This window comes from Quercus lobata, chromosome 4, assembly GCF_001633185.2.
Source record: "Quercus lobata isolate SW786 chromosome 4, ValleyOak3.0 Primary Assembly, whole genome shotgun sequence".
Classification (NCBI taxonomy): Eukaryota; Viridiplantae; Streptophyta; class Magnoliopsida; order Fagales; family Fagaceae; genus Quercus; species Quercus lobata.
In genome coordinates, this window is record NC_044907.1 from 25,903,529 (window position 1) to 25,925,743 (window position 22,215).

Genomic DNA, 22,215 nt, shown 5'->3' on the forward strand with positions numbered 1-22,215 from the left:
TTCTTCTCTCTTAAAATTATAATAATTTTTTGTCATCAAATTATAATGTCTTTTTTATTTCTTGGTTGAAACAGTAAGATTAATCGTGTTTTTTTTGTTTTTGTTTTTTTTAACTTTAAAAATAAAAATTATTCTAAAGTTCTAACCCATTAATTTAATCCCTTCACCAAGAAAATAAAAACTCTCCCGGTCTTATTTTACTTTGTTCACCTCTGAAAAAATCCAACTTTTAATAGAAAATCATTTAAATGTATTGTCTTGTAAAAAAGTTTATCAATTTCCATAACTAATTCTTCGTTATTTTAAATTTAAATAAAGCAAATGGATAGAAAGGGAATATTGACTTTCAGATGAAGAAAATGAAAGGAAATTATGAAATTTATCTATTAACTTAGTGAACAATATTTTAGAACATCTCGAAACAAAACAGTGAACATACAAAACAAGATTAAGGTAACCCTCTTTGTTCCGTCAAATCTTCTTAGACAGATCTCTTACAAGATGACTGAGACTTACCAACCTGTTTGTAACTGGCAATCAAGTAGACAACGAGCTCAGCCTGCACTTTTTCTTGTTTGAAGGGATTCGTTTACAGTTTGCCTTCCAGTTTAAACAGTTATCATCCTATGCAGTTCTTCCATGTACATCGCGCAACCCAGGCTCCCAGCTAACACCATCGCAAACATAGTGTTTTGGAAATGAAGATTTCTTTGTAAACTATTTCAGTAAATTTGGTTTGGTTACTTCAATAATACACAATTAAAGAACTGCATGCATGCATCCCAAACATAATTAAGGAGCATTTTGCCATTTACATATAAATTAAGAAAAAAAAAAATACTATTACATACAACAATGCTGTTGTTCAGTTCTTGTGAGGGTATGGGGTATGGGGGGCTTTGGTAGGAGGTTAGTCGTTCCGGTAAACCAATGTTGGGTAATCTGGATTCCACATGTTGTTCTTCACAAATTCTTCAATCTCTTCCTGCAAAACAGACATGCAGTTATATTATCATAAAATTTAAAGTTCTGAAACTACAAACAGGCCCTAAATTCAAAGATGTTCAAAGTTTATAAACTGTAGCTATTTTTAAAAACCATATATTGGAGGTCCAAGACTTCTACACTATCAAATATTTATCCTGACATCAACCTTTTATGAACTGCGGCTAGACACACAGAAGTGCCTATTGATGGCCAAGAGGGGCCTATCATGACAGCTTACCATGTATACGCCCACTCCTTACATACAAGATTAGTCAATAAGCCAAATATTAAACCACGTATTTTAGAGTACAAGACAGAATATAAGAATTTTGAGTAATCCCCGCCCTTTGAGCATGTCCTCAGCACCAAGTAATGTGTAGCCCATGAGTGGCTTGTTATGCTAAGGCCATTTGCTTTGGTCTCATCAACATTCATGATGGAATAATCTCTTGTTCTTGTTCTTGTTCTCTACACTAAAGCCATTTTCCCAATCCTTTGCCATTTAACAAAACCTGCTAAAAGCCCACAAAGACTCCCAGCATTTTCACTTTCCAGATAGATGTTCTCTGTTGTTGTTTTGCTTTTTAATTTCGTTTATTGTTGTGGAAATTGCCAAAATCTAAGGCATAATGTGTGTGTTTGGATAGTATCTTAGAGGGAAACAAATCTTTGTGGGATATCTCCTTTGAAAATTAGACTTCCAAAATTCTAAAGTCAAATACCAAACTCAATTAAACACATTGGAATATGGCTGGAGGCTAAGCAAAAAGTAATCCCATCAAATGATAAAAACTTAATTGACCACATGTTGCAGACAATATGTTGAACTAAATTCTTTATGTTGATGCTAACTTGATATCTTACATAGAAAGCTAAAAATGCTATACATCCCTTTTTCTTTTCTTTTTTTCATTGGTTGAAAATGCTGAACTTGCTCCTCTGTATCTATGGGCATTCATGCAAGGCGAACCAGGACATCAAAAGTAACAAGCAAGATTCGAGTCGGTATCATCCAACAAGTTCGGATCATATTATAGTTGCAAGATTTATGATCAGCAGAAATATACCTGACTAAATTTCCGTAATTCTCGGGCATCCATGCCTCGGTATCCTTCTGCTACATCCTCTTCTATAGCTTCCTTCACCACAGCTGCAGCTACTTCCTTTGTAATATCTCTTATACTGCAAACATGGTTTAGGTCATCAGAAATGCACCAGACTAGAAATAAAATCTGCCTAACTGCCTCATATAAGTAATAAATAAACAGAAAATGAAAGGGAATGGTTAAATTACAAACCTAGATATTGACGGGAATATAACCCCTTTGAGAACCTCCTCTTCAGTCATATATGCAGCAAGGCTGTATATTGCAATTGATTTAGAGAATAAACAATATCAGAGGCTAAGGAAAGTTATTAGACACTGGAAAGAGGAAAAAAAAAAAAAAAAAATCTACAAGATTGAATTAGTTTTGTTGGAGACCCTCTCCCCACTTCCCAAATCCCAATTCTTGCAAAGGTTAAACCCAAGACCTCCATTTATATAAGGGGGAGAGGTGCCAGTTGGCTACAAGAGCTGGTAATTATGATGCATAGATTACCAATCATGAATTAGACTATTACATTTATTCAAGCCTGCAAGTAATTTATAATATAAAATAACAAAATTAATGACATATGATAACATTACTATTTTTTTTTTCCTTTAAAGGATATTTGGGAGGATGGCAGGCAGGGGTGTAGACATTGTTTTGGTGGCGTATAATTCTCAAGTGGCTTAGAACTTTCATCCTAAAGATATCAATTCAGTGAGTAAGGAGATATGATAAAGTACCACTCAGCTGCAGCCTGTAACATGCCATCAGTAATAATCCTGGAGCCAGATAGAAGAGTACCAAGCCCAATGCTGCATAAACAGTCTAGTTATTAATATGGAAAGTTAACTTAGTGAAACTCAAGCTTGGATCTCCCTAGATAAAACTAACCCTGGAAAGAGGTACATGTTGTTTCCCTGGTTGCAGTGGCCAATACGATCATTTCCTGTGGAAGTCAAAAGTAGTTAAGGCTCTTGCATCATATAAAAGTATTTTGAAGAGAAATTTCTGTTTTAAGTCCCCTATCAAAGATTCAAAATTAGCATGTAAGCCACAGACGCTCTTCATCCATCTAAGAAATAATAAGCGAATTTAACAGTTTCACGAGTAACAACTGGTGCATTTTTACTAACGTGTTCTAAATTAAACATATCATAACTAATAACAATTTCTGCACTTCCAATTACTACGCATGTAATCTGATTTTTCAGTAACAATTACAATCTCATGAAGAGACCTTGAAGTAAGACTATACTAATTAAATGAAAGTAGAACACAGTCAAATGTAATGGCCTTAATACATACCAAGATCCACGTCTTTGAATGGGCTTCCACTTGCAAATATTATATTTTCACCCAAACTGGAATATGCTTCCTCAGGAGTGCATTCAGCTGTCCAAAAAAAAAAAATAAAAAAATAAAAAAATAATATAAGTCAAATAAGTAATGGTCAAAGTTGTGAACAAATGTGAATTACCATAAAATAATTATCTACTGTAAAAAGGGAAGAAAATGAAAGATCTATACCATTATTCGTAGGATTTGACATTGCAAATATGGCCGGTCTTGTTGAAGTTGAACCTTTAAGGGCCTCTAATACCTGAAATGAATGCATCATATCAAATTTTGCAGGAAAAAGTCAGTTGTCAGAAACTTACACCATGTTTGGCAAAATGGAGTGGGAGGGAAGAGTATAGAGGTAAGGAAAGGAGAGTACTTTTCCTTTAAAGTGTTTGGTTCACAAAGAAGAAAGGAAAGGAAAAAAGAAACCTAATGTGGATACCCCTGCACAAACTCTCTTTCCTCTCATTTCTTTCCAATTTGGGAAGAAAGAAAAATGTGAGCCCAATTAAAAACAATCCATCAATTTTCCTTTTCCTCACTCCATTTCTCTCCAGCCAAACAAAGGATTTTTCTTATCCTCCCTGCCTTTTCCCTCCCCCATCTTTACTTTTTCTCCATCTTCTCTCAACCCGGACAAAGTGTTAGTAAAAGTTTTTAAGGTACTTGGCTAACAAAATACCGTTTACATAATACGATTAACAGACGCACTTGACAAGATACCATTGAAAATATAAAATGAAAATATCTTCCCAAACTTAGCATTTGCCTCCTAGATAACTGCTTTCACTACCATGTGCCCAAGCTTTATGAGGGCAACATGCATGGTCATATTTTACCCACAAAGTTTCATTTTACGAATTGCATCATAAAAATAATTGGGCTAGATAAATTCTGTACAACCTTCTCATAAAAAAACAGATCAAACAGCTTCTATTTCATGCAACACAAAAGAAGCTAAGAGCCTAAGAGTAAAAGCATAGATGTATCTTTTAAATTTTTTTCCAGGACTTGCAGTATACATCATCAATGGTCTCCAGCCACCTCAAATGGCAACTAAAAGTCAGGAACAAGAATAATCTAGTAACTAATGTGGGAAATCAAACTAAGAAGAATCCAATCCAACTCCATTTAGAACCTAGGAAGCACAATGTTTTCTTATTTTTGACATATTCTATGCCCTTTATCATTTATTTTTAATCTTTTAAACTAAAAATTAGCATAACATGATGTTAAATTATTTATTTACATATTAATTTATATAAGTATCTCTTAGAATTAAGTAATACTACAGACACAAACTATTTCACAACATTTTTATTATAGTAATTTTCAAATAATTATTGGTAAACATAAATGTGATGTTAGTAATGGACCCTATTAGAACTAATAAAAACTTGCCACATCAATAGTTTGTAAAAATGTTGTAAAATAGTTCGTGGCTATAGCATACGAGGGGCTTCTTAAACTGATAGAATAGCTAGGGCTTCTTAAACTGATAGATTAGCTATATTTTCTTTCTTTTTAATATTTCATCAAGGACTATGCATCATAACATTTTTTATGGTTTAAAAGAGTAGTTTTTTAGGGGTAAAACTTTAAAAATAGTAGTTCATTTAATTTAATCTTGAGAATTAAATCCTCAAGATGGAAAGAAGCAAAAAGGTAAATATTGAATTTACAAATGAAACATCTTCCCCAAAATTGAAACTTTGCCTATCCTCTTTTTTCATCAATAAACTATTATATTTAATAGGTAAACCCAAGAATTAAGAATATGATGATAACTTTTTTTTACGATATTTACAATTGGACAGTTTTCTTAAACTCAAACAAAAATTAAACTCTACTCCTTAAAGCTTGAAACTTTATGGTCTATCCCAAATACACAGGAATATTCTACACTTTAAAATTTTTCATATAGAGGAGCAGACTTGGCATGTACTAAGCCTAAATCTTTTTGCAAGTTCATAGTTAAAAAACATAAGCACACAGTCACAATGACAAGAAAGGCCAAACTCTATAACATTTACTAACCACTCCCAAAATGGATAATAATCTCTAAAGCAGGATCAAGAAAGGGTATATATACCCAAAGAGTTTCATACATTAATATAATAGTCTAATAAAAACAGGACAAAACTTTCATTAATGAACAATATGAATCCTTTCTAGGTACCTCTTTTGAGAACAAACCCCCAACTGCAGACAATCCAAGAAGCACATCAGGCTTCACTTTCTGTACCTGATTAGCAAAGATTAGGCAAGATGGATCAGTACTGTGGTAAACAATGATAAGGCAGACAGTTTAAATGTTCTGCAATTAGACAATATTCCCAATTCAAAATGACATTCTTTCCCTTTTAATTTACGCATGTGTATCATACTTGAGAGTTGGTTTTGATTTGCTTATTTGGCAAAAGTACAGTTGTACCTAGAAAAAATTGAGGCTTTAAAAAGTTGCACATAAGCTGCAAAAAGAATCTAATCGAAATGCACAAGTAACAACAATAAAACTTGTTTATCAGAAGAATAATAACAGTTCTTGATAATAAGTAATATCAGCTTAAATTACCAATCTCAATTTTTTTCCTGATTAAACTCTTACAAACCTCAGCTTTATTGTTATTTAATTCCCTCATATGCCTCTTATTTTTGTAGGAGGTGAAAATTAGGTGAGCACAAGAGTGAGTGAGAGAGAGAGAGAGAGAGCTTCTGTATTGCTGCTTTCCCATTGAGTGAATAGCTTCAGAATCCCTCATTACCAGGAAAGCTTGGTGCTTGGCAAAGAAATATATATACATATGGGGAAGGCTAGGTCTCAAATCCAGTTACATCAATCAATTTTCAATAACCTAACACAAGCAAAATATATACCAAAAGAACAAAGCAAATTTGTATATAGAGCACATAATAGCATTACAATCAAATACCGGAGATAAGTATATATATAAAATAAAATAAAATAAATTCACTAATTAGAACTAAGTGAGAATTTCACAAACCACTTCCACAAGACTTGCGCCTTCCCATAATTCCTGGCGATTAATTTCATTGACCTTCCTTGCAAACGGAAGTGCATCTGGATCAATGTTTTCACGATCTTCTGTTATCAGACCCTGGACAAGACAAAATACAAAGTCTAATTATCATATCCAGCCAATATTAATGAGTGAGGATAAAGACCAGCATTACAAGAAAGGAGGCCTCTTTTTTTCATATAAGTAAAACCAATTGTATTGAACTACAGATACATAACTAGGGGGCAGCATGGAGTATACCGGTTCTATACTCATTGAAAACCCTTCACATCAACAATACAATAAGTCAATACAATCAAATGAATTCAAAGGCCTCCGCCCATCTAAAGACATCCCAATATAATAAGGACACAACAATTTGGTCTTTTAACCACTCAATATTCAATTCTAGCCTCTCAAAAGTCCTCTTAGTTCATTCCCTCCAAATGTGCCACATCAAAACACAAGGGAGCCATATTCCTTACCCTATCTCTAAAAGAAATAGGTCTTCAGTGCCTGTATCGAAACACTCCTCATACAACTTTAGGCATCACCCACTTGACTCCAGATGCATCAAAACTAAAATTCTTTTAACTCCCTCATTATTGGGCAATGCAGAAGCAATTGATCCACAGACTCTCCATCCTATTTGTAAATAACACATTGGTTCACAACAACATCTTCCGTTTTATAAGATTGTCTATTGTTAGAATCCTCACCTGAGAAGCTGTCCACCCACAAAATGCCACTCTCAATGTAGCCTTTACCCTCCATATTGCCCTCCAAGGCAAACCCAATGTACCATTCCCTCTTAAGGCCTCATATTACGAATGCACACTAAAGAATTCATTTTTGTTTAACTTCCAGGGTACTATTAGTGCACCAAAGATATGCCAAAATTCAACTCTGCTACCATCCCCTACTTGATATCTAACAAATAACGAATACCACCCAGCTTTTATGGTCTTCCAAACTCCCACCGTGTATTAGACGTTCAATCCCCTTTGCCATATTTTACTGACACCAGTCGCTTCCATAAATACTCATTCTCCTTAGTGAACCTCCATACCCACTTCCCTAACAATGCCTTTTTAAACAAGCTCAATTTTTAAATCCCCAACCCAACTTTATACAGCAGAGAACATACTTTTGATAGTTACAACAGGGGAGGGGGTATTTGAACCCTAGAAGTTTCCATTGGAAACCGTAGGAGATTCCAACTAGTTAAGCTACAAAGCTTTTGGCAAATTTGGGTATTTTCCACCCCTCCCTCCCACCCCCCCAAAAAAACCCCTGGTGTGATTTTTTCATAAGATTAACGACATTCATAGGCATTGTGAAAAGAGACATGTTATGAGTTTCTATTAAGTTAGGGGCCAAATAATAATATCAATGTAATCACTCATATATAAATAATATTTATGTGTGTCAGGGTAATTAACTTTGAAATTCCAAAACACACTTCCCGAGACAATATGGTATCAAAGCCCTAATTTTAACTCTCGCTGCCAATGCCAAAGTTTGCTGCTATCACTAAGTAAATTGGCAAGTTCAACAAAGAGCTCTTGATCAAAGTAATTCGACCCCCCCTCCCCCCTTTTTAGAGAGATATAGTTTCTTCCACCCTACTAGTCTCTTCTCCCTTTTCCCAATGCCATTTCATGCACTATGAGCTCTAAATGAAGATCCCAACAGCAAACCCAAATAAGTCAACTGCAGTGAACTCACCTAAGTGTAACACTGTAGATAAAGCTTCCACCTCCAGTACTGCCCCCTCAGAGTACCATCTCACTCTTAGGCTCACCCTCAAACTTGCTGATGCCTCAAAGTATGTAAAAACACTGCAAGAATCTGATGTACGCCAATTTGGATCACAAATAAATTGTGGTATCATCAATAAATAACAGGTGAGAAACAGTCAAAGAACCCCTGTTCCTCCCATCCATCATAAAAAGCAACATCTGTCTGATCTATCATTCCACTGCGAACCTCCATATCCAAAATAAACATGAGCAGAGACAGCAGGTCTTCTTATCTTAGTCCCTTGGAACTTGAGAAAAAATCAGCAGGGCTACCATTAACTAGAATTAAGAACCTCTTAAACACCATGAGGCTATAGAAGTAAAGCTTGGCATGATAAATAATACTCTGTAACACATTGATACCAATGGAAATCATTTTACATACTGGTCAAGGGCATTTAGTGATATAAAAGAACAAATCTGCAAGTAGGGGTCTTTCATAGTGTAATATCAATGATCCAAAGTATCCAATCCATAACTTAAAAATTCATCCACAATTTTAGATTATAGAAATTCCATATCACAGATGGTACAGCCACTTGTGACCTTATAGCACAGTTGGAAACAGAATTTGGAAGCATGACTACTGACCTTGGCGTCAACTACCCAGAATTGACGCTGAGCACTGTCAAAAGCATGCTCATTATTTCCTAACATCCTTGCCATTGTTTTTCTTGCAGTGTTAAGAACCCCTATTCCTGCACTGCAAGCGGTAAAATAAATAAATAAATAAGCAAAGAAAACCTTAAAGTTGATATTTTGTGCTAAACATGCAGGAACTTTACTGTTGGGTCACAACATTATTTGCAGATGAACTAAATCCTTGAGAAGCATTGGCACAACTGAAAAAGCCTCCCAACAATGCAATCAACAGGTTGCAAGATTATTGGTGTATGAAGAGAACACCATGGTAAACAAACCCACACAAAATGAACATCACAAACCTGCTGAGATCACCTTTTCTATACGGCTGCTCCATTTAAATATCCTGAATTCAGTTATGGATTTTGTGCATGTCTTTGAGGCGCAGATTATATTATATCTAAAGATTGAATTGTTCTCTTGAGATAAAATATATCTTCCTTTTTTTTTTTTAACAAGTAAAACTAAAATTAATCTTCTTGCTCTCATCTGAGTGTAATTCTTTGAGTAGCACATTCTAAACTTCCAAATGGTATTAAGTAGAGTCTGATTTCCCAGGGCAAAAAATTTATTATTGGGATTATGTTCCATAACCATTTCTTCTTCAACCCCCCCAAAAAAAGAATAAAAAAATAAAAAATATATATATAAATTCTTCTCCTTTATATAAATGAAAAGCCTAACCTTCCAGCACCAGCAACGACAATCTTTTGCTTTGGAAAGTCTATCATTGGCCTTCCTTGTGCTCTAACAGCTCCTAAAAGTCCAGCAATAGCAACTCCTGCAGTTCCCTGTAAGACGAATGAATTCAAAGCATGCCAGTAGTAATTGACATTCATATTCCTAAATGTTGAAATCTAATACAAATTAACGTGGTCTATGTCTTATATCTCAGATCTTTAAATTCGTAAAAGCATATACTCATCAATGAAACAATAGAAAACAATATCCACAAAAGGTACAGAGGCAAACATACAAACACCACTCACTATAATCACAAAGAGATTCATGCCATGGTTAAAAAATTGATACAAATGACATAGAAGAAAGATTATAATAAGAGATATTAACTAACTTTACCTCCTTGACATACAGATGCTTGTACCAGTTCATCTTCTGGCTTTTGTACATGCTAAAGTTTACATGCTCGTTTTTGTGCCAGACATGTTATTGATTACCAATCCCTTATTGCTGATATGCATTTTTCTACCCTAAGTGTAAGTATTGGTCTTGTAAAATGACTGGAGCTTAAAAGCCATGTTTGACAATCAGTTCCCAATAGCTCTTTTTTCTTTCTGATGAAGTATTTACTGAATAATTCAAGTACGTAGAACTCAATTTTAATTGACGCAAGATGGCATGGTGAGTCCCAAAAGGATGTTTCTAGCATTAGAAATTAGTACAATTGTACAGAAACAATTATCTTCGCGACGTATATGATCACATAAATACCAGCAACAATATTAACATATAAGAATGCTGTGCTATGTTGACCATAAGTTTCATAGATGCATGGTACCATTAGTATTCATAATAGGTTTTATCAGCAAAGCTTAAAACATTAAGCAACAGAAATGTTGTCATTATCATGAATGGCTGAGAAAGATTAAATTTATGAAGGTGGATATGTGACATGAGAGGTTGAGAAAGATTAAATTTATGTAGGTGGATATTGCTGTGAGTAAAAATAATGAGATGCTTTGATATAACCAAGAATTTAATTACCTGGACATCATCATTAAACATTCTGTATGTATTTCTATAACGCTGCAACAACTTAAAGGCCCACTTGCTTTGGAAATCTTCAAACTGCACAAACCCAAGTGTCTTTTATCTCATCCTTTGATAATAATAAAAGAAATGTCATCATGCATTCCAACTACTAGTGATTAAATTAGCATACGCAACATTTGAATTACCTGCACAATCACATTCGGCCATCGAGTAAACACTGCCTCCATGAATTCATCAATGACAGCAACATACTCATCACCATCAAGACGGTTTTCTTGCAGTCCCAAATCTGATAATCAAAAATAAAAAATTTTATTTTTAAGTGGGACTTGTGCATTCAAGTAGACAATAAAAATTTAAAATAAAATAATAATAATAATAATGAAAGTAAATACAACTTTTTAGATGATTTTTTTTATAGGCAAGAATAATTTTATAATATATGTAAAAAATGACATGAAGAAGCATAAAGAAATAAAATGAAAAATATTATCTACAAAGGTAATGACTCAATGAATGACTCAATGGAATTTACTATCTGTAGAACCCAATGCATAAGACCACTCATATAAGGAGCTAGTAAAGGTTGCTAGCAATTGACTCCTCGTGGTTTCCACATCTTCAAAAGTTCGTCAGTTTCTTTCCCGCCATATAGTCCACAACAAACATAAAGGAACAAGATTCTAGATTTCTTTCCCTCCCCAAATCCACCACCCACATAATAGCTCAACAACCTTGCCCGGTAATACCAATTGAATTCCAAATGATCTAAAAACAAAACTCCACAACTCAAATGCCACACTACAAATGTAACAGAAGATGGTCCACCATCTCCCCACTACATCAGCACATCCACCACCAACTCACAATTGGAAATTCCCCCTTGGGAAGGTTCTCACAAGTAAGGATTTTCCCCCAAGTTGCTGTCAACACAAAAAGGAAACTCTTTGAGGAGCCTTAGCCCCCCATATGGCCCTACAAAGGAAAGACACAAGGGATGAGCCCCATAATGCCCATAAGAAGATCGAACACTAAAATCCTCACTCCTCTTCAACTTCCACCTCATCTGATCTCCACCCTCAAGTAAGGATTTTCCCCATGCTGCTATCCATACAAAGAAGGAAACTCTTTGAGGAGCCTTAGCTCCCCATATGGCCCTCCAAAGGAACACGGGGTGAGCCCCGTAACGCCTCATAAGAAGATCAAACACTAAAATCCCCACCACTCTTCAACTTCCACCTCATCTAATCTCCCCCCTCCCTAATGGGAACATATGAGATTCTAGCAGTTGGAGGAATAAAGCCACCCCTTCTAACTCCCAATCATTAAAATCCCCCACGACCCTCACATTCCATCCCCTCTTCTTGTCTCTATAATAATGACTTCATTGAAGCTTCCCTATCCATCACATTCCATCCCCTCCTCTTGTCTCTATAATAATGACTTCACTGAAGCTTCCCAATCCATGGCATTTTCAAGCAGTATAGAATACATCATCTTCAAAGCCTGAGCTCCAATTTGGCATTATTGAATAAAAAGGGCAAATATAGGGAATGTAACTGAGCAAAAACAGGGTGCAAGATTCATAGACATAATTAAAAGGCTAAAATGCAAAGCTCACCCTCTAAGTTTCACCAAAATTCATTTCAGTCTTCTAACTTTGCTTTCATTCATTTAAGTCCTCTAAGTTTCAAATTTATTCAATTAAGGCCTCTCCATCGCCTTCATTTAAATTCTGGAAAATATTTTTCAATGATTAATTGAATTTTTTTAATTTAAAAAATTTGAAGAAAAAAATTAAAAATTTGAACAATTATCCGCAACATTTAACAGAAGTTCATGGAGAAGCCTTGAATAACCTTGAAACTTAGAGGACTAAAATGAATTACGGTGAAACATAGGGGGTGGGTTTTGCATTTTAGCCTAATTAAAATGTCCATGCTATGAGGCATGAAGAAAAAAAATGCCAGCCAATATGATGTGGGTGAATAGGTCTCATGTGAGAGACAATAGTAGATCAACCCACCAATGCCAACATTCAGCTAACAGCAAAAGATTCTATAGTTTAAATTTTGAACCAAAAACACATGAGCTATTATGCAAGGCAGCATGGACTTTCAAATCTACCACAGCTCACCCACCAAGCTTCACATTTGAGAATGAATTGCAATGACGAAAAAAAAGGTGCAACATCATCACCACAAATGAATGAAGAAGAACCTACACAAGGGGTCTTCCAGCAGCTTCTCGTTGTTAGTTCCCACATCAATCATGACAGGAAGTACCTATAGCAGGGTAAAATCAATTAGTTGGGATTAAGGCTAAGTTGAGTTGAGTTGTTAATTTAAAATTTTTATTATTCATGCATCAAAGTTTTGTTTATGCATATTTGACAACATCATTCACAATAATACTCAAGAAAGTCTACTTTTTTGCATGTGTTTTTGGATGCGTATATTCATATAAATGCATAAAACTATCGCAATAGAAAGATATGATACATAAACCAAGAAATACCCTTTGAGGGTTTATCCCTGCCGCAGCAACATATAGATCCAGCTTCCCAATCGCAATTCCAATTCCTTGAACTCCAAGGTCTCCTAGACCCAGTATTCTGCTTCCATCCGTGACAACAATCATATCAACCTGCAGACCAAGTTTTTTATTACTTATCAGGAAATTAAAATAAATCAATAATTAATAATAATGATTCTCAATGTCAATAACAGAAAACCTGATCAGCTGGCCAGTTATAAACCATAGACATCATTTCTCCACGATCTTCCGCACTGAAATACATTCCCCTAGGCCTTCGAAACAAGCCACTGTAATTCTGGCAAACCAAACCTACAGTTGGAGTATAAACAATAGGCGCATATTCCTCAATGTTGTTGATCAAAACCTGTCCATTTCAGAAATGAAGTTGTGACTTTAACTGTTAAACAATGAAATCCATAAGATTAGCTGTATAGAATGTTTGCAACCACCCCAAACAGCAGGAAATGCAAACAATAACATAAGGTCAATATTTTGATGGAAGTGCGGTAGCATGAATATGATTTATTGTTAATGGTTAAGTCACACACCTACCCAATGGGTATTGAACCCACGACGTCGCCCTCCGCCCCCATTCTATATTGTGGGTGGAAGTGCCATTTGAGAAAACATGGCAGAGTATTTGACACAGGACAAAGTCCACACCAGTATCATTCCTTAGAAACCCAAAATCAATATAAGGGCAAAGCTAATGAAGAGACAAATGTCCTCATTAAAAGAAAGTTCACTGTGCACACTATTATGATGGTGATGGTGATGGCATGCCAGTATCTTGGAAGAAGTAACATATGATAGTTGCCTGGTGGAAGTGATAACAGTGGTAAAGAATATGTCATACTGAAGTTCTTATTTGAAGGTTTTACAAGGCAGTAGAACTAGGCTTCATTGCATCACTATTATGTTTCAATGTGAAGAAAAAATTGTTCTTTTTGATTTTAAACATGGAAAAATGACACCTATTGGACCAAGGCAGGCAGAAGGGGTATTAAGTGGGTATGTGAGTGTGCACCATGCTTCTCTCAGCAGATTATATCATGTTTTACACCTAAAGAGTTCCTTTCCTTCCAATTTTGTAGCCCATGTGTGCCACATATTAGTGATTGCAGCATTCTGCTTGGCTCTTAAATGCAGTTTCCACATCAATTTTTTCTTGTATTTTAATTTTTTTTTTTTTTTTAATTCAGAAACTTTTTTTATTTGGGCATCAAACAATCTGTCTTTATTCTGTAAGAAAACCGTTCAAGTATAGAAAATATACACAGGCAAAACAGGGATTCAATATCAGTAGAGGATAGCACCCTGCCTCAAAATCTCTCTCTCTCTCTCTCTCTCTCTCTGCTGCGCTTCCTTTCCTCATCACATTTCTCCTTTTTCCCCCTTGCCTTCCTTAATATGACTCAATGACAATAACCCAAAAGTGTGTTTTCCACTTTTGAACACACAACTTGTAAGTCCAAGGTGGGGAGGAGGTGCCACCCACAACTTTGGGGATTTCTTTATCATGAAAAAAAATGGGGAATAATCTAGGGCATGCACATTATATTTAAGATGAAGAGCTTAGCTGTGCTGTTTTCTTTGAATGGATTCAGAGCTCCTGATCCTAATGGCTATGGTGCTCACTTCTGCAGGACCGCCAGGAGCATTTTACAAGACAAGGTAGGCTTGGCCATTAAGAATTTTTTTACTACTGCTGGTAAGTTGTTGGTAGAGGTAATTGCTAAAGTGATTAGTTTGGTTCCTAAGATTCAAAATTTCTGAATCACTAACTTTGGAATAATGCTTCTGATATAAGGTTTATATGGAATCATTTTGGTAATTTTTGGCTCTATTTAGGTTGCTTATGCTTAAACCTATTTTCTTAGGGGTGGATCTTTGTTGGAGGTTTCTGTTCCTTCTGAGAGCTTGAGGGGCTAGAGGAAAACCAGGTCAGCCACATATATTCCTCTCGACCATTCTATCTTATCCAATCTTATACTCTCTGTGTTATTAACTTAATTAACATGTACAATATCCACAAGAGTGGAATCAACTCAGAATAAAAAAGGATAAAGAACAAGGACCAAGGACCCTGAAATTGAAGATAAAATTGACATCTTTTTGAGACATACACCTGAGTTAATAGTAGTAATCAAGGTGGAAAATGGTAACACAATTACAGCAAAAGATATTATTCATAAAACTTTTTAAACTGAACAGATATGCAACCAACACTGACCTGCAAGCCTGACTAACAAATAACTAAAGTTGCAGGATGTTAAATGAATTTTATGAAATTTCCTTCTATACCACACCATAAAAAAAAAAAAAAAAAAAAAAAAAAAAAAAAAAAAAAAAAGGAGTCTTCCATTTCTTATACCTAAAATAGTCAAATCATCTACTCGTTACTAAAGTATAAAGATCAAAACAACTCCACACAGGCAATTTTAGCAACTATTTTAGATAATCACTTAATTAAGAAGTACTATAACACTAATTTCCAATGATATATGCACGTCAATATAGAGTAGATATAAAGGAATAAAGTTTTCAACCCACCTTATAGTACATAACCTCATTCCTATCATGCAACCGGTTAAGTATCCGCCATTTCGCCAGAGCATTTGGATCAGATGGTCCATCTCTTGCTTGCACTTCAAGCCTCTTCAAGTCAACCACTGTCAATTAACAAAAACCAGCAAAAATATTGCTGAAACAAAAAAAAAATGCTAGCTTGGAAAAATGAGAAATTTAGTAAAGGAGTAATAAATTTATTAAAGCACCCTAAACCTGTGGGGTAAACATTATTTATATAAGTAAAAAATAATTTTATTCAAAAGCACACAGAATGCATAGCAGACCGCTCATAAAGTATTACAATCATATAACCAAGTGCTCTAAAAAATCAAGAGAATCCAACGTGGGAATTCCACTTAAGGCACACGTGACACACCAATCATAAAGGGACCTCAATAAACTCAGTTTGATAGCATGATTAGAACTCTCAACTCCATCAAACCATTCTTCTATTTCTCTCTCTCGCCAAAATCCCCACATGACACAAATACCTCCAAATCTTTGAGACTTTATGTCAGTGAAATCTTCCTTGTCAATACTCTAGCATCTCAATCACATTCCTAGGCATCACCCAAGATACCCCCCAAACACAAAAAAATACCAGATATTTCTACCCACTAGACAGTGAAGCAAACTAGTGCTCATTTGATTCTCGATTCCTCTTGCACATACAAAACCAATCAATAATTAAAGAAACTGACGGGTGCGTTTCTATAGGCCGTTGCAAAACTGTGTTTCGTGTTTAAAATGAGCGTTCATAATAAAGCTATAAGGGCTTATAATAGAGAGATGCTACGTCTACAACATTTTCACAACAAATCACAGGTGGTTAATTGTTATTGGTTCAAATTTGAGTCTAACATTAAGATTACTTTTTTGCCCCAAAAAGAACCTCCACTAACAACCTACTACTCAGGATTTGTTGTAAAAATGTTGTGAAAATATTATAGACATATTATTTCTCAATATCATTTCTCTTATTGCAAAATAGAATTTTGGGTTTAAAAACGCTCTTTCAGGCTCCCAAAATAGGCGTCGTTTTCTAATAATATTCCTCTTACACATAGACACTGCATATGCGATTAATATGCGCCTAAAATAGCAATATCGTGTAATTGTTTCAAGGTTTGTAAACAAGTGACAATCGGATTAAAACCACGTTAATTCTCTTGTTACAGTTCTATCTACATCATTTCATTTTCTTCTTTCTATTTTAACAGTAACTCACCAAAAAATAAATAAATAAATATATATGTGTGTGTGTGTGTGTGTGTGTGTACTTACTGTAGCGCTCAATTTGCTGCTCTGGAGTCATGACATTTGGAGGCAGAAGTCCCCGAAGATCAAGCCGATCCCGTTCCGTCATTGAAAACGCCGTTCCCTAATTTTTTTTGTTCACAATCAAATCAATTTCAATTAACAAAACAACCAAAAAAAAAAAGTCAAGAATTTGATTAAAAGTGAATTGAAAGAAAGGGAAAATTGTTATACTTTATTGAACCAAGGATCATGGAGAATGTCGAGGCTGCGTTTTTGAACGATGGCTGGACGATGACACTCGTTGGTAGTGTAGGATCTGGATTGCATTAGCAGCAGCGGATTACTACTTCGGTGGTGGTGGTGGTGTTTAAGCCGTTTGATTAGAGCTGAAGAGGCTCTGATCTGATTGGAAAAGTTTGACATTTTCTTTTGAAATCTGTGGAGAAAGATGAAGATTCTGTGTGTGCCCTAGTAGTGGAGAAGAAAAGAAGAAAAGTTTTAGTTTGGTTTTTTCTTTTTTTTGACAGTTAGTTTGGTTTTTTCAGTAGCAGAAAGAAGTAAATAAAAGAGAATGATTGAAAAGTGGATATGTACGTTTTATTTTTCAGTCTGTTACTAGTTTACTGAAGTGATTGCGGCCGTGTTTTTGTTGGGTCGGGACTTTTTTTTGGTTGATTTTGACTTTAGGCAAATGCGGAGTGTTCACCCACTGTTAATAATATATGTTTTTTTTTTTTTTTTAAGTTTTAACTTGTGGTGAACATTTTTTTATGATAATTTTTTAACATTAGAATAAGATATTAAATTAATTTTTAGTGTAAATGAGATTAAACTTAAATTTTTTATTCAAACACTAAAAAGTTAATTTTAAAAAAAAAAAAAAAAAACACTAGAAAGTACCACAAGATGAAAAAAAAACACAAAAATCAATTATCTGAAAAAAAAACACTAGAAAGTTTATCGGTTGAATTATCTGAAAAAAAAAAAGAAAAAAAAAAAGTAGTGAATTATAGCTGGTAATCAATTTATGGGAAGATGCTGACGGAAGGGAAGAGAATCTTCTCTTTCCTTATTGGACTCTCTGCGTAACAATTTTCTCGGCCCATTCATTGGGCTTCTAACCGCCCAATTGTGGACAAGAATGGGGAGTGCTGAACTATTTAGACGTGGAATCCACACCTTTTTTTTTCTTTTTTCTTTTTTTAAGGTGGTTTACAAGTTTTGTAGTTCAATTGGTATTTTTAGTGTTCATGTTTTCACTATGGACTTTTAATATTCAAATCTTACCTCTCTCTCAATTATCGAATTTTTAACAATGGGTAAAGTTTGTGTCTAATGTATCTATGTACTGGATACGATACAATACAGGTAAGTGTCCAAAACTGAGTTTTGTAGTTCAATTGGCATCTCCTATGTCCATGTTTTTAACAAAGACTTTTAAAATTAAAATTTTACGTCTCTCAACTATCAAATTATTAACAATGGATGAAGTTTGTATCCAGTGCATCTATGCACTTGTACAAGCCATATCCATGAACAGCCAAAAAAAAAAAAAAAAAAACTTAAGGGGTGATAATTCATGTTAATGAGTCATATTTGTGTAGTGTTGAAATGATGAGATTGGTTAAATTGATCGGATCTAGTGACATTTAGATATGGAAAAGTATTTGTTGTTAAAGTGTGGGAAAATATTGAAATTATTATGAGATTTTTTTTTTTTTTGGTGATCAACTGGATATGGGCTGGATTGTTGTTGGTGTTATGTATTTTCTATCCATTTTTTGTTAAATTTTGTAAGATTATAATTTGTTAGAAGTTTGGTATTGTGGATTTTCTCTTCATTATGTTAGATTTGTTAAATTAGCTATGTTAATTTTCTGTACGAATCAAATGTCTTAAAATGTTTTTAGAAGTAATTTTAAGCATTTTAAGATCACAGCCAAATACTGGAAAACAAATGGATTTTCAAAAAAATCATCAGTAAATAGAACAGTGTTTGCAAAGAGTGTAACCAAGAAGCCTTAGTTGCTGTTAAAGCTCTCAAATTCCCTTTACATGTTGAAGCTCTCTAGCTCCTTATGGTCTTTTGATTTATGATGTGAAGATTTTTGAAGGGTCTCTTTAATCTATTAGAGTTTTTCACATGCTCATAAACAAAATAACTCCGTAACTTATAACCTCGCTAGACATGTAATTTATGTCATAGGTTTCACAGTGTGGTCAAAAAATGTTCTTCCACATCCTTAATAAATTTACCAAGTTGCTTCTAAAAAAAACTAAAGTAGGCCTTCAAGGTACTCCATGTCTGCCCCCACCTAGAAGCTAAAAAATTTTGGGTTCACTTGGTGGATCTGGGCCTATGCTTCCTTCACTGTCTAGTTCCTAGTATCTACAGATTCTACACTCTTCCAAGTTCCAATAAATTGAATAAAATTGACTTTTGAAAAATGCATTATACATATGTGAAGTCCTTTCAAGGACCTAGCTGATTTGCCAAATTATGGTATTCTATATTTCATTATAAAACACCTATCATAGCCGCCTATGATTTAATACTTATTTTCTGATTAACACCACCACCACCTCGGGACAAGGATGCAGCTTAATACTTATTTCTTCTACTTTTTTTCAGGATGAACAATACAGAGCTCAGTTCTTATTTAATACAGATCGAAAGCTCCCCTTTATAAAGATAATCTAAAAAATGCTTATAACAATGTAAGCTTTCTATTTTTATTTCTGACTTTTCAATGATCCCAGGCTTTGAAATCATCACGTTAGCAGAAATCAGCCGCAAATCAATCATTAAGAAATTATTATAGTTCTTCGAGATTAAAGAAAAAAAAAGTAAATAGAATATTCCATGTTCATTTCCAGTATACACGTTCCATTTTGAACGTAGGTTGCTATTTTTTTAAGGAAATAAGTACTTATAGTTTTTTGTTTTTTGGGTAAACGATAATTAGAGATTTTCTAAGAGTGTGGAAAACAATTTTACTTACTTGTGGTTTGCCCTTAAACATAACATTTGATTTAGTATTTTATCTCTAAAGTCAAACATCTCTAGACATGTTTGTTAAATTATTAAAAGTTCATGCATCATATATGATAAGGTCTAGTTAAATTATCAATTCTGAATTAAGCTATATACATATATGTACAGAAAAAGGTTCACATTTTTTTATAATTTCTATAGTTATGATTGAATTTGAACCTATGTTAATATAATATCTATTTCATAATGATTGTTCTTTATGTTATGTGAACAAAATTTAAATTATAAATATTTTATTTAACGACCTTATACTTCAAAAGTTGAACAGACTAAAACCCGAAAAATAATAGTAAATTAATAAATGTACACCTAATAGGACTGTGATTTGACAAACAAAACCACAATATTTATGGGAGGCTGGAGCCGGTCCCAAGTGAACAACTTTCCGACACAAAAATACAACTGGAAACTTGACCAAATTCCAGATTATTACAGGGCCCAATGATAGGGAAAAAAAAAAAGTCCACAATCCACATTTGTCAGTTACTATCAGATGACATAAATCTCCATCATCAGTATATGGTCAAGGTTTTTATTTTATTTTATTTATTTAATGGAAGATTTAGATGGTCAACTTAAAGCATTAAATTGTCACTTGCTCTCCTTTTTTTTTTTTTTTTTTTTTTTTTTTTTTTTTTTCTTGGTCTGAGTGATAGAGTTAAACAAGTTCTCAAACAAAAAAAAAAAAAGATAAGAGTTAAACTTTTTAAAGCTTAAAAAAAAGTACATACTTTACATTGTTTAGATATTATTTATTGTTGGAAACTGAAAACTGAAAATATTGTAACAAAATAATTTTTAAATGTGTGAATGGTATCATGAGACCTAATTTTTTTAAAAAAAATTATTAAAATTCATATTTACAAGTCTCGTAAACAGTACACAAGATCCACACAAAAAATACAAATGTGTTTTTATCCAAACGCTCAATTTGGTAAACTGGGCCGTACTAGATTGGCTAAACCGTGCACAGTATAGGTTTTTTTTTTTAGATTAGATGGCCCGCATGATGTATTTGATGTGTACTCGAAAACACATATTTTGAGTTATGTATTAGTCTTTGTGCAGTGAACCTCCTGTGCAAGTTGCCAACTCTATCCTAAACATTTTTATTTGTCCATGTAATATAATTTCTAATGTCCTTTCATGCTTCTACCACCTAATCAAGTCCTTTCTGGAAACTTTTGATATTTGTGATGAAGATGTCACGGGAGAGGAGGTGACTGAGGCTGGGAATGTCAAAGATTTTGTGGATTTTGAGTTGTGATAGCATCTAGAATTTGGCAATCATTGACATTACCATAATAGGGTTCCAATGTGGGTTGGATGGTGGGTGGTGGGTGGAGGAGGGGGCAACAAAAAAGATGGTGTGTGTTTTAGGAAAACCTAGTGAAAATTTGAGAGGGGAAGAAAAAGGGTATTAAAAAGACTAATTTAGGTGGCTACCTTTGGGACACGGCTTGTGTCCAATATCCAGTTTCACTAAACACACTAAGATACAGACACGTGTCTATATCTTAACGTGTCCTGTGGAATTAGACACTAGACACAAGCTCATCCTCGACCTTTATAGTTCAACTACTTAACATTTTTTGATATTTTTAACAAAGATCTCCAGAGTTTAAATCTCCCTTTTCTAACTAGCATTTTTTTAAAAGTCTAATTTAGGGATATAAGAAGTCTAATAAGGGTTCATGTGAAAGTAATGGTTTACCAATCATAGTCACACATGTTATTCAATTGTGACAAAAATTGTGACAAAGTGTGTGATAGTAAAAGAATTGATACTTAATATATACTTAGCCACAATTTATAAAACAGGTTGTACAAAATATTTGTAAATATTATATAAATGGATCATATCTAAGTTTAATATTAAAGATTGTGGGGAGTAAAAGACCAAGAAGCCCATGTCAATATCTACATTGGGCCAAGGGCCCAGTCCAAGGAAGAACCCTTCCTCGGCCATGGGAAGAACCCTCCTCGGCCATGGATGTAGCCGAGGACAAAGGGAGTAGCCTTCGACTGGTAGTGACACTCCGGGTCATTCCATGAAATAGGGTAAGTACTAAGACAGAAAAGGACAACGGAAAGAATGGAAATATCTAAGGAAAAGCTGCCATTATTACAGTGCTCCGTACCTGACATAACCATGCCTCCCTGCCTTTACA

The 22,215-nt window shown here is 34.4% G+C and overlaps 1 protein-coding gene across 1 annotated transcript; it reads right to left on the reverse strand.

Moving 5' to 3' along the window:
• Positions 1-688: 688 nt before the first annotated feature.
• On the reverse strand, positions 689-17,518 carry LOC115986477 (NAD-dependent malic enzyme 62 kDa isoform, mitochondrial). The gene is made up of 19 exons (XM_031109548.1): positions 17,221-17,518; positions 17,014-17,110; positions 15,712-15,830; positions 13,355-13,522; positions 13,138-13,266; positions 12,845-12,905; positions 10,806-10,909; positions 10,612-10,695; positions 9,571-9,677; positions 8,836-8,947; positions 6,428-6,541; positions 5,602-5,667; positions 3,609-3,681; positions 3,387-3,473; positions 2,973-3,027; positions 2,822-2,893; positions 2,286-2,348; positions 2,055-2,169; positions 689-985 (listed from the first exon to the last, which is right to left on the reverse strand). The coding sequence occupies exons 1-19, from the start codon at positions 17,410-17,412 to the stop codon at positions 911-913; spliced, it is 1,893 nt and encodes a 630-aa protein (XP_030965408.1). The 5' UTR covers positions 17,413-17,518; the 3' UTR covers positions 689-910.
• Positions 17,519-22,215: the final 4,697 nt, after the last annotated feature.